This window comes from Talaromyces stipitatus, genomic scaffold (genome assembly GCF_000003125.1).
Source record: "Talaromyces stipitatus ATCC 10500 scf_1105507295527 genomic scaffold, whole genome shotgun sequence".
Classification (NCBI taxonomy): domain Eukaryota; kingdom Fungi; phylum Ascomycota; class Eurotiomycetes; order Eurotiales; family Trichocomaceae; genus Talaromyces; species Talaromyces stipitatus.
Window position 1 is genome coordinate 1,845,888 of NW_002990114.1, and position 12,145 is coordinate 1,858,032.

At 48.6% G+C, this 12,145-nt stretch overlaps 4 protein-coding genes and 1 non-coding gene across 5 annotated transcripts, besides 2 other annotated features; 2 read left to right on the forward strand and 3 right to left on the reverse strand.

Moving 5' to 3' along the window:
• Nucleotides 1-10: 10 nt before the first annotated feature.
• On the reverse strand, nt 11-114 carry TSTA_087240. Its single transcript has one exon. It is a non-coding gene; the product is annotated as a tRNA-Ile (tRNA).
• Nucleotides 115-407: 293 nt separating this feature from the next.
• On the forward strand, nt 408-2,836 carry TSTA_087250 (oligopeptide transporter, OPT family, putative; the record flags this gene model as incomplete). The annotated part of the gene is made up of 2 exons (XM_002478407.1): nt 408-1,196; nt 1,250-2,836. The coding sequence occupies 2 exons, from the start codon at nt 408-410 to the stop codon at nt 2,834-2,836; spliced, it is 2,376 nt and encodes a 791-aa protein (XP_002478452.1).
• Nucleotides 2,837-3,419: 583 nt separating this feature from the next.
• TSTA_087260 (SH3 domain protein) lies at nt 3,420-5,526 on the reverse strand (the record flags this gene model as incomplete). Its single annotated transcript, XM_002478408.1, has 2 exons — nt 3,420-4,031; nt 4,087-5,526. The coding sequence occupies 2 exons, from the start codon at nt 5,524-5,526 to the stop codon at nt 3,420-3,422; spliced, it is 2,052 nt and encodes a 683-aa protein (XP_002478453.1).
• Nucleotides 4,301-4,368: a microsatellite.
• A 381-nt stretch (nt 5,527-5,907) lies between the features above and the next one.
• Nucleotides 5,908-5,941: a microsatellite.
• Nucleotides 5,942-6,889: 948 nt separating this feature from the next.
• On the reverse strand, nt 6,890-8,330 carry TSTA_087270 (cell division protein kinase (Ctk1), putative; the record flags this gene model as incomplete). Its single annotated transcript, XM_002478409.1, has 4 exons — nt 6,890-7,138; nt 7,195-8,028; nt 8,107-8,209; nt 8,269-8,330. The coding sequence occupies 4 exons, from the start codon at nt 8,328-8,330 to the stop codon at nt 6,890-6,892; spliced, it is 1,248 nt and encodes a 415-aa protein (XP_002478454.1).
• A 542-nt stretch (nt 8,331-8,872) lies between these two features.
• Nucleotides 8,873-11,884, forward strand: TSTA_087280 (uncharacterized protein; the record flags this gene model as incomplete). The annotated part of the gene is made up of 8 exons (XM_002478410.1): nt 8,873-8,908; nt 8,969-9,061; nt 9,124-9,209; nt 9,266-9,930; nt 9,985-10,361; nt 10,414-10,493; nt 10,549-10,654; nt 10,706-11,884. 8 exons carry the CDS (start codon nt 8,873-8,875, stop codon nt 11,882-11,884), a joined length of 2,622 nt encoding a protein of 873 aa, XP_002478455.1.
• Between the last annotated feature and the right edge of the window lie 261 nt (nt 11,885-12,145).

The following is a 12,145-nucleotide window of genomic DNA, read 5'->3' on the forward strand; positions in this document are numbered from 1 at the left end:
AAAAAAAAATTGGACCAACACAGGCTCGAACTGTGGACTTCCGCATGACTAATAAGTAACTCGTGATATGAGCAGATATTAGTACGGCACTCTAACCAACTGAGTTATAAGTCCATGTATGTTGTAGAAAATTTTTAGTTATATAACATCCTAATAGATTTCAAAAAATTTAACCCCCATATAACTAAGTTAACTCCATCCATGATGATTAATCAGCGACTGTCGTCATTGGAATGAGGGGACTCAAATCACGAGAAATGTTCATCCGCTACTCTTCAAACTCTTCGTTGTCGTTCCTTTATGTACTTGATATCCAAATCAATGTCGACTCGATGAGAGAAGTCATTCGACAATAGCCACACCGATCGGAGACACACCGTGGTGTTTGTTGATTAATGAATGACACAATGAACTATGGCACAATGACCACCACGGGGAACACCTCAAGCGGAGACAATAATACCGCTGCTGATATTGATGTCAATATCGCCAATAACAATGGTATTAGCGATAGATCTGCGCCCAACACATCAGCGCAAAGCTTCACTCCGCGCTCACTGATTGTTGGCCTCGGAATCGGCACCTTGATTATATTTTCAAATACTTACTTCGGTCTCCAGACAGGATGGATGAGTCTAATGACTATGCCGTCATCCCTGATTGGATTTGCCGTGTTTAAAAGCTTATCGAAACATCTCTCCTTTCCGTTTACGCCAGTGGAGAATGTGCTCATTCAAACTGTTGCTGGTGCCGTGGGCACAATGCCGTTGGGATGTGGATTTGTGGGCGTCATTCCGGCTCTCGAATTCCTTCTCAAAGAAGGGGATGATGGGAAATTGGGTGATGGAGGGACCGGTGAAGGGGGGCCATTAAACGTCGGTTTCTGGAAGTTGGTGATTTGGAGTCTTGGAGTCTGCTTGTTTGGAGCTATATTTGCAGTTCCGCTTCGAAGAGAGGTTATTATTCGAGAAAAACTGAAATTTCCGAGTGGCACGGCAACGGCTTTGATGATTAGGATGTTGCATGGGACCTCTGCGGATGAGAAGTCGGCGGAGCCTCAGCAGAGTCGAACGCTGTCGACGTCTAGCGCTGCAGGTAGAGCTGTCTCTGATGTTCCAATCAAGGGTGATGGCCGCAGGGACTGGAGATCAAAGATTCGATTACTCATTGGTGCATTTGCCGTCTCAGCCTTCTATGTTAGTTATTCCTACTATTGGAGAAGTCCGTTCTAAGTGCTAACGTAAAACAGACACTCTTCTCATATTTCATTCCCCAAGTTCGCGACCTCCCAATCTTTGGTCTATCCCTAGCTCAAAACTGGCTATGGACTCTTAACCCCTCTCCCGCATACGTGGGACAAGGAATCATCATGGGCCCTTCAACTTCAATGCACATGCTACTAGGCGCAGTCCTCGGATGGGCAATCCTGTCTCCTATCGCCAAACACAAAAACTGGGCACCAGGACCAGTTAGTGACTGGGCAAACGGTAGTAAAGGATGGATTATATGGGTATCTCTAGCAATCATGCTCGCAGACTCGATTATTAATCTCGGTTGGCTCATACTGCGAACCTCATACGGATTTCTACCATGGCTGAAATCTAAGCTGCAAACCATAAAACGAAAGGGATTAAAAGACGCCATCTCTGAAAGAGGACATCGTGCGCACGTTGAATATTCAGCTCTCCATTCACCTGCACAAGCCGAAGAATTAAATATCGAAGAAGAAGAAGAGAACGAAATAGAGGAGCCCGATGCTCCTTCCTCGGAACTCATATCAAACAGAACCATTGCTATTTTCCTGCCACTCACATTAGTTTTGAACGTGATATGCATGCACATCGCCTTTGGCAATATCATAACCCCATTCCTCTCCACATTCGCCACTCTACTAGCTGTCCTTCTCTCAATCATGGGTGTCCGCGCCCTCGGCGAAACAGACCTCAACCCCGTATCGGGAATCAGCAAACTGACCCAACTCATTTTCTCGCTCGTCACGCCATCATCACTACACACCCGCCGCTCCGCTATAGTCACAAATCTGCTTGCAGGAGCAGTATCCGAAGCCGGTGCCCTACAAGCCGGTGACATGATGCAAGACCTCAAAACGGGCCACATCCTAGGCGCAAGCCCCAAGGCCCAGTTTTACGGGCAAGTTATCGGCAGCGTCTTTGGTGCCGTGGTATCTACAGCCGTATATAAGATGTACGTCAATGTATATACTGTACCTGGTGACCAGTTCCAGATCCCAGCTGCGTTTGTATGGATTTTTACGGCGAGATTGGTTACCGGTCAGGGCTTGCCGCCTATGGCGTGGCAGGTTGCTATGATCTTTGGAGCGTTTTTCGTGGGGACTACGGTGTTGAAGATCGTGTCTACTGTTAGACGTGGTGCACAGGGTTCTCCTCCGCCTTCGTGGGTAGCTTTTGTGCCTGGTGGTATTGCCGTTGCGGTGGGAATGTTTAATGTACCTTCCTTTACGCTCGCAAGAGCTATTGGAGGCGTGATTGCGTGGTGGTGGGCTCGAAGAAACGCTGATAATCGTATTCCTTTACCTCCATCTTCGGATCAGGGTCATATTGTTAACGCACCTTCCAATAACACACGGGACGAAGCAACGACTGATGAACAAGACAGCACTTCGTCATCCCCTCTCATATCTGAGCCTACTAAAGTACGATCGACGACGAAAGCACAGCCATCGCCACTTGATCCAAGTCAAGAAGATACTTCGTCGTCGACCGTGGTCGTCCTCGCGTCAGGGCTTATACTTGGTGAGGGCGTGCTCAGTATTGCGAATTTGGTCCTTGCTAGTTTGGGAGTGCCTCATCTCTGATGGTTTACATTGTATATCATGGATGGAAAAGGGAGGAAATAGAAGATGAGTTGCCATCGCATCTGGAATTCAACATAGACGGTGTTTTATATAGATATCATGATTATTTACTTATAAACTATGTAGATAATTCGAATAGACTTTGAATATTTCATGTTTCCAGGTCTCTTGTATGACTTTTGGCTCTGCGCATAAATAAAGGGGATGCGGAATACCTCTATAGATACCATTATCTAGGCATCATCGACAAACCAAAGACATTCAGAAATGGAATTGTGACTATCTACTCAATACACCATCCAGTTCGAAATCATCAATGCTGCTATCGCATCATTGCTTTATATACAGATACAATGAACATACAATATCTCACAATGACGAAAATGCAAGTCGGGAAAAAAAAAAAAAAACAAAACAAGAGAATCGGTGGCATAGCCAAATCTCAAGTAAAAGAGGAAAGGAAAAAGCATGGAAAAACTAGCCGACGTTGAGAACCGACAAATAAAGTCCTACAGAAATAGAATAGTTTGGCAATGGGTATCGAATGTAGAATGGAATGGAAACTTCAGAGCCAAGCGTACGACTATTGCTGACCGGGGACAGGTTTTCTCTCAATAGGCGACTCAGGACGTCCATTAACTTGAACCTGCGGTGGTGCTGGAGGTCCGGTGGGAGTTTGAACAGGCTGCGCAGGAGGACCAGGTAAAGGACCAGTTGGTGGAGCTAACGGACTTTGACTTCCTCGGTGCACGGGAGGACGTCCACCCGTTTGAGCGACACTTGCGCTGTTGCTACGTGATCGTCCTCCGGCTGGACTAGCTGGACGCGAGCCTCCGGGGGTCAATGGGCGCGGAACGTCAATGCTTCCCCGACCGGGTCCAGGTGACATGGATCGTGGAGTGCCAGGAGGAGGTGGAAATTGCGGCATTCCGGAGCCAGTTGGGGTCATAGGGCGACCGTCATTGTAGAACCGGGGAGGAGCTCCTCGCATCTGCGGTGGAGGTCCCATGCCGCTACCTGCTGGGGACATGGGTCTTCCATTCAGCCCATTGGGTCCCATAACGGGTGGACCACGAGGACCAGGGCCATTAGGACCACCACTTCCAGGTGGGCGTCGAGGCTGGAGCGGTCGTGCGGAGAGACATGTGCGTGGTGCTATACCCTTAACTGAGCCATCCATGCTAGAGCATTGAGTCTATTCGCATGTTAGTATATGAAATGTCTATGAAAAGTTGGAGAATTAATCTTACCCATCCATCATCGTACGACTTCAAGAGTCTCACAAGTTGACCCGCACGAAGTTCCATTTCATCAGCCAAGGAGGGTGTAAAGTCCATTTGCACTCGGTGAACGTTACTAACAACTGAAGCCCCACCAACAACAGGAGATTGAGGTCGTGATCCAGTACCTTCAACGTATTCAGGTGAAGGAGTCCGTGGTTCGGCTGGCTTATCTTCAGACTTTGCAGCGGCCACGGCGGCGACAGCAGCAGCTCCAACAGCAGCTTCCGCGACTGCACCGACAGCGCCAGCTTCTGCAGATCCAGGAGATGGGCCTTCTTCGGTGACAGGACTAGGCAAGTTGTGAGTACTTCCGGTAGGCGAAGGTGTCAAATCTCTGACCGGGGATGATGCGTCCTTGGCCGGGGGCAAAGGAGGAGAGGGGGCTTGCGCTCCATTATCAAATGGATTGACTGGATCTGTAAATGGATCTTGACGAGGAGACTGCGGGGGAACATGTGCTGAGCCATTATATGGACGTTCAGCTGGCTGATTGACTTGCAAACCAGCAGCCGCGGCGCCAGCAGAACCGGCAGCACCAGCGATATAAGGATTGGCTCCAGCAGGCTGATTGAATAAAGGATTGAACTGAGTGATTGGACGCAAGCTGACTTGAGGAGCGGTCTGACTCGTTGGTGAAGTGGAATAAGCTGCTATTGACTGTGGTGGCGGAGCGCTGGTCATAGGAGGAGGCTGACTTGGGGTGAACTTTTCATTTTCGGCAGCAGCAGCGGCGGCAGCTGCTTCTTCTCTGTTCATCCTCTGCTTGTGCAACCAGAACAGAACCAATCCAGCAATAACACCCACTCCAAATAAAACACCAATCGCAATTCCCGCTTTGGCACCTCCTGTGAGACCATTGGAAGCGGATGCCGCAGCAGATGTTGTGGCAGAAGCAGTTGGAGAAGGAAATTGATCTAACACAGTACCCGTTGACGAAGTAGTGGAAGACTGGGATTGTGTGGAAGAGGACGTCAAGAAAGTTGTCTGGGGAGGCTCGGTAGTGGTGGTTAACAGATCCGATAAAGACGTAGTTGAAGTTGTCGACTGAGTCGACTGAGTCGATGTAGTCGACGTGGTTGACGGAGCATGAGTTGTGGTCTCTGGAGCCTTGGTGGTCGTGGTTGTCTTATCCGAATGGGGAATTGTCGTTGTGTGTGTGGTTGATTGGGCTACAGGATTACCCTTTCCTGCTGTTGAAGTTGACTCTGCAGGAGTGTCAAGCGGCTGAGTGCCTGTAACATAACCACCAATTGCACCAGTGAAGGTAGGCGATGCAGTCACGTAAACGACCGGTGCTGTTACCGTTTGTTGATCGGGGGAGCTATTTCCACCACCGACTCCAAAGAAACTCTCAATATCTGATATGAAATCGCGTTTTGCATGACGGTGAAGATGGGCGTGCGACATGGCGAAAACTCTTCGATTAATGTAAACTCTGAAAGTCTCAACAACTAATCGGCGCGTAATAATATGACAATCTTAAAACAGTCATCAGCGTAAGACGATATAGACGGCGTCCAAAAGTCGACCACACGAGACGAGAAGTACTGTTTTAGTGAGCGACACAGCGCTGGGGGTCGATAGCCAGCGCCAAAACAAAGACGAGTATGAATAGAGAACGTGGGGTAGAGAACGAAAGTCAGACTACAGCCTGTGCAGGTCAAGTTGCAAAGGCGAACATACAATGAACGCGACGAGCAGCCAGGCTACAGCAGAAAGTTTGGATTGTGGTGTGATCACCACATGAAAGAATGTAAGGTCCACGAGGGGGGGAGAGAGAGAGTTTGGAGAAGAAGAAGAAGAAGAAGAAGAAGGAAAAGAACGCTAGTAGGGAATGCCCCAGGGCCAAACCTGAAACATAGTTTGATGAGCCGTATGTTAATACGGTTTCTGTATGATATGAACGAGGTGGCACTGAATAAAGCAGACTGATTGGCTGCTTGAGGGAAACGCTGGTTACGCGTGTAACATGAGCAATGGAACGGTAACAATGGTATTGGTGCCTGGTAATGCGGCGGTATTGTGGCGCATACACTAAACCTTAGCAATAGGACCGGTCCAGGAACGAACACAGCAACGAACCAATCAGTAGCCATAATTCTCGGCTGAGGCCGTGTCGGAGATTCGTGTTGCTAAAAGCGGCTTAGACTGAACATACCAAGCAAAGGCTAACCGAAACAATTCCGCGCTTTTTGTTATCTGATTGGTCTTCTGTTTGCGGCCTCTGTGATATCACAGTCTCTCGCGCGGACTGTGCGTATTCTCGGAGAGCCGCGGATCTGCTTAGGCTCTGTGTTTGGTGGATTGAACACACTCTTCTGTACGGAGTAGATGATGTACCTTGTATGGAATAAGATAACTGATAGGAACTGATTATCATCAAGATCTTGTGGTACATAAGAACAAAAGATGACTTGCATGAATCGCATATATGTTGTCCGTCACAGTGGGGCCCGAGGTACCTGCTATTCTAAGAAGTAAGTTGTACCCCAGAACGTGGTCCGAGCGGGATCTCGATCCATAACTAGTTAGTTAGGTTTATAAAAGCCTTCATTACGTGATTAATATTTATTTGATGCTTCCTCTGTTGAGAATCTCGAGTTGAGTGGACACGTCCAGCATTACAATGATTAATAATAATGACCTAGATAGCATGACCCCCCGGAATCGAAGTTATCTGCTGTAATTCTGTGATCGGTCACGTGGACAAACTGAAAGTCTGAAACGCGTTGCGAGGCAGACTACAGACTATACTCTCTAGTCTTCCCCCTCAAGACTGGCTTTCCTTCTGTGATAAGAATGGATGTCGCAAAGCCTGGATATTGTTAGCCTCGTTTAATATGACAAAACCACAGTCCAATACCTGTTCAGCAGTCATCCTTGAAGAAGACTCATAGCATACCAACTTGCTAACCAGATCACGCCCTTCAGAAGATGCTCCCTCCAAGATTTCCTCCCAAGGTTTGGCAGGGTATTCGTAGAATTGAAACTTGCCCCAGTCGGGGAGCTTTTCTGACTCCTATCACAGTTAACGTTAGATGGCTTGGCAGAGAAAAAGATGAGATTGACTCGTACCGGCCACACCTGGGCATTGGGGGTCCCCAAAGTGGTGAATATTGATCTTATAAGTGCAAGCTCACTGCCTAGATCTCCCGAGTCAAAGAGCTGGCGATGGCGGATATCCACCGCTTCTGCTACCACACAGCCGGCCGCCCACATATCCAAGGATGTGTTGTAGTGTGTTGAACCAAAGAGGATTTCCGGGGGCCGATAACTCGTCGTACCGACATCAATGATCTTTTTCACTGCAGGTTCAGAGCCCGGATCCGATTCCTTCCATGAAATTCCAAAATCAGCTAGATAAGCCGGACCGTCTGGGCTATCCAAGAGGATATTCGAGGGTTTCACATCTCGGTGGATGATGCCGAGTGCGTGCACATGGTCGAGGGCTCGGAACAGATCTCTCAGAGCAGCCTTAACCTGGAGTGTCGTTAAAACATTTTTGTGTAAGAGTTCGGCAAAATTGTATCGCATGAAGGGAAAAACGAGAATAAATCGACCGCCGGCTAGGTCAAAAGTCTCGAGCAGCGGGATGATATGTTTGTGACTGGATGTACCTCGAAGAATACGTGCCTCCCTTTTGGAATCATGAGGAGGGCCCATCTGATGTGGGGTGGTAACCTTCAGAGCAACGAATGTACCGTCGGTAGATCTTTTCGACCGATAAATAGTGGACATTAGTCCGTCAGCATGATGGACGCACTTCTGATATGCCCCAATTTTGACGGTTTCTGCATTTGATTCATTCTGCTCGTCTGATCGTAGTCTCGGATCATCAACTACTGCTATGTTGGAGGATTGAGCCTCGAGTTTGTCGATGGCTTCTTGACATAATCGGTCGTACTCTGCCTATTTGTGACATGTGAGCAGTCCTCCAGTAGCTCAAAAACGAATAATTAGCGTATAAAACAAAAGAGCGAATCCAACCTCTGAAGTTGCTTTGTCATAAGCCTCCTTTTCATAACCGACAGCCTGTGATTGGGTTTCCGCAAAGGTCGATGAAGGCGAGTTGTTGCGACAGGCGGTTGTGCTACGCTGAAATGAGAATACAGTCGGATAGAAGATAATGTTATCATGATGGTTACCTACATTGCTGTCATCCAATTCAGCCTTTTGCTGAATTCACAAGAAACTCTCCAGTCCCCCGTCATTGTGTTGGTCATAGTAACTGGCTAACTAGTTGGTTCGGCGATCGATGGATCATCCGAGGAGGAGAATGGATGAATGCTGATTGGATAGCCCCAGCACCCCAGCTCGGCCCAATGTGATGGCCATCATGCAACACAGTACTCGAGAGTGAGCTGTGCAGCGTTGTAAGTGATGGTCTGTGAAGGATAGAACATGGTAAAGAGGTTTAACACATGCAGAGAGTAAGTCCGAGAAGTCGCTGGTCACGAAAAATCCGAGCATAGTTACCTCATTGCGCTCTCCCCGGGCTTCCGGATTGGCCAATCACACACCACGAACGGGTCTTTCCCGCCTTTAGCAACTTCCGGGCTCGCCTGACAGCCCATCGCATCCTCCATCTTTGCTGTTGGTGTTCGCTCTTTTGGATTCATATAGATTTATGGATAACCTGCAACTTATAGAGCTTTATGCCAGGCATTGATTATCTTTTCGCTCGTTGGTTTATTACTAGCTATTGCATTCCCTTGTCTATTATGTACTTGGCGTTGCCATAGACGTCGCAGCTATGGAACTGTCAAGGCAGGAGTACCCTGCATTGTTGGTACGTCAACGAGATCCATTCCGCCGTCGCAAGCTGCTAACAAATTGCACTGTTTAATAGACCTCGTTGCAGCCAAACCAGGCCACCGCCGTTCTCAATGATCGCATTCGTCTCATCAATAAAGTCAATACCGACATTGCAGACTGGCTCCAGGTAGATTGATCCCGAGCTTCGCAGCAATCACAACCAAGGAAAACTAATCCGAGGCTCTATAGGAACGGAGACGCGTCGAGGAATTATACGTTCAAGGCCTGCGCAAACTGGCCAGAAGACCGCAGCTAGATGGAGGTGCCGCGCTGGGGTAAGTGGAGTGCTGCTACGGCGGATAGATGGACTGCGCTTACAGAACGGCTCTAGCATTTTTCAACTACCGTGGAATCGCATAACTTCCGCTACCGAAGCACTCGCAGCTTCTCATGAAGTTCTCGCCGCGAAGATCGAAGAAGACGTGGAAAGGCCGCTCAGAGAGTATGGATCGAGGAACCAAGAACTAAGTGCGATGCCGACCATCCATTCCGATCTGACACACCTGGCAAAAGGCTTGGAAGCCGCACAAAAGAAATTGGAAAAGGCAAAGGAGAAAGGTGCCAAAGGAGCAGACAAGGTTGCGGCCGCTGTTGCTTCCGTAACCCAGGCCACTCAGCAGTGGGAGTCACAGGCGCCGTTTGTTTTTGAACAGCTTCAAGCCATCGATGAGAGCAGACTTAATCACCTTCGAGATGTGCTCACTCAGCTGCAGACTCATGAGGTGGACCAAATCGAGCGTAGTAGACAGACAGCAGAAAGTTGTTTGAATGTGCTGCTTAATATACAGACGGAGGACGAAATCAAGACTTTCGCCGCAAAAATAAATGGAGGCAGAGAACCAGTCCTGACACGAAACAGCTCGGTAGCTGCTGAACGTGTTACACCAGCTGCTATTCCAAGCAGCGAGGACCTTCCACCTCCCCCGAGGTTTCAAGACGACGCTGCGAGCCAACACTCGAACCGATCAGGCCGTGCTGCTCGCGTGCCTCCGCCAGGTATCTATTCGGACGCTCAATCGCCACTTTGCATTGATAGCTGACGTGATCTAGTTCCCGAGCCCCGACATACCCCAAGGATGGGAGGTCTTCGTAGGTTAGGGACCGTCATGAACCGACGAAAGAGCGTCGTTTTAGGCTCTGGCACCTCCATTCCTACTGAGAAGAAGAGTCGACCAGGTTTTGGTTTCCGACGAGGAGACTCAAGTTCAAATGTGCACACGCAACTTCCTTCTACTCCTCCGGGCCGGGACACTCCCAGCATTGCTGGCGAGTCCATAGGCAGCCCACCCCCTACTGCATCTACTGCCAATGAATATATTCAAACCGAGGACACTACCACTATTACTCCCATCCCGGAAACAAATGAAACCGCTGCAACCACGAATGGATTGGCATCCAATCACGCTGATACAGCGGCAGCAAATCAGGTATGTGCATTTCCTCCATTTATTTTCCAATATCTTAACGTCGCGTGCCTAGATCCATGTGGACTCCGAGGGATATTCGGAGAGACCGCAATTGGTTGATGACATCACTCAAGCTCAGAGAGAAGCATCAGGGTATGTAATCATCCGTTTTCAGAACCTAGATATACCGCTAAGAGAAACGCTCTAGACTGGAGGACACCGGTCTCAACTTGACTATTCGGGACCAGCCCATTCAAGAAGACGAGACGCAAGCACAGCAGGCCTTGAATGAAACGGCAAATGCTCTTCGTATGGTAAGATTTGGGAGTCCCCTTTTGGGAACATATATATTGATTATTTCATAGCAAGGGTTGCAGGTCGGACTCAGGAGAAATGCGGGCACCATCCGTGGCCGTCGCGATGTCCGAAACACAGCTTTCATAGCACCATCCACAGCTGCGGAAATACTGCCTCCATCTTTATTAAGCACTTCTGCAGCTACCTCACCTGGCGGACAACTTGAGTCTCCTGCTCCAATATCAGCAACTCCGTCTCACGAAGATCGAGCAATGTCAGATACAACTTCGATTCACTCATCACACACCCTACACACTATCGCAGGACCGGTTTCTCATCCAGAACTTCACGAACCTGGCTTGAATGCCTCCATCATCGAAACCGTAAGCAGTTGGTTTGAAAACAGTAATGTGACGAAATCATTCGTTGTTGGTGAGCTAGCGTTGGCATATAATGCCACACCAGGGTCAACGACTTCTGAACATGTCGTCCGCTTGGATAACTTTGTTTTGCTCGAGAAAGTCGCTGCCAACCCTCATTTCGTTACAGAGGTTTCTAAGACTGATGACGAAAAGCGAGGGGAATACAATGTTGCCGTGGAGAAAATTGCTCGTGCCATTCCAACAGTCGCTTTCAAATACCAAGTCCATATTGCCCCGCCAGATCTAGCATCGTATTCTCCGGTGTTGTTTAGGCCGGTGTGGAACATTGAGGAGTTTCAGGCAAGTGTCATAGTGTTTTATTCCGTCAACCCGGCATTCGTGGACAAACCCGCAACGGGTTCCCTACATTTGAAGAATGTCATGATCACGGTCAACTTAGACCTCAGTCCCGAGGACGAAACAACCAAGCAACCCCGGGAAGTGGTTCGTGCAACGGGGGCTGTCATGTATCCGAACACGGGTGCGCTGTTCCGTCGCAAGCACTCTGCGGTTGTTTGGAAAATCCCCGAACTCGAAGTCCGGGTAGGATCAGAAGAGAAGCTCCTGGCACGATTCACGACGTCAGCAAGCTGGCCACGGAAGGGTAAAGTCGAAGCCAAGTTCGAGCACCATACGACAGACTCAACGTCGCGCTTGGGTGTGAGTCTTGCCGAAACTGCAGGTCCGGGAACTACGGACCAGGCAGAGCGCGATCCGTTTGCTGATGATGGCTCGATACCTTCTCAATCAGCATCCATTAGCACTTCCTGGAAGCCAGTTCATACCTTGCGCAAGTTAGCCGCGGGGAAATACGTTGCATCTTGACCTTTGATCGCAACGACCGGAAACGATGATTATATACCTTTTGCAAAAAAGCTCTTTTGTTGCGACGTATTTGGTTATCGTTCGCAGTGCAACAGTGTCGTCGGTTAATGGAGTACGACGTCCGATCACTTTCTTTTTTTGACTATTTTTGGAAATTTTTTTTGAATATTACACCCAAGTTAGCATGCGCGTATTTTTAGTCTTTTGTTTAATTTTCCATTGCTTGCACATACATATCACCTCCGTCGATTATGAGCCATA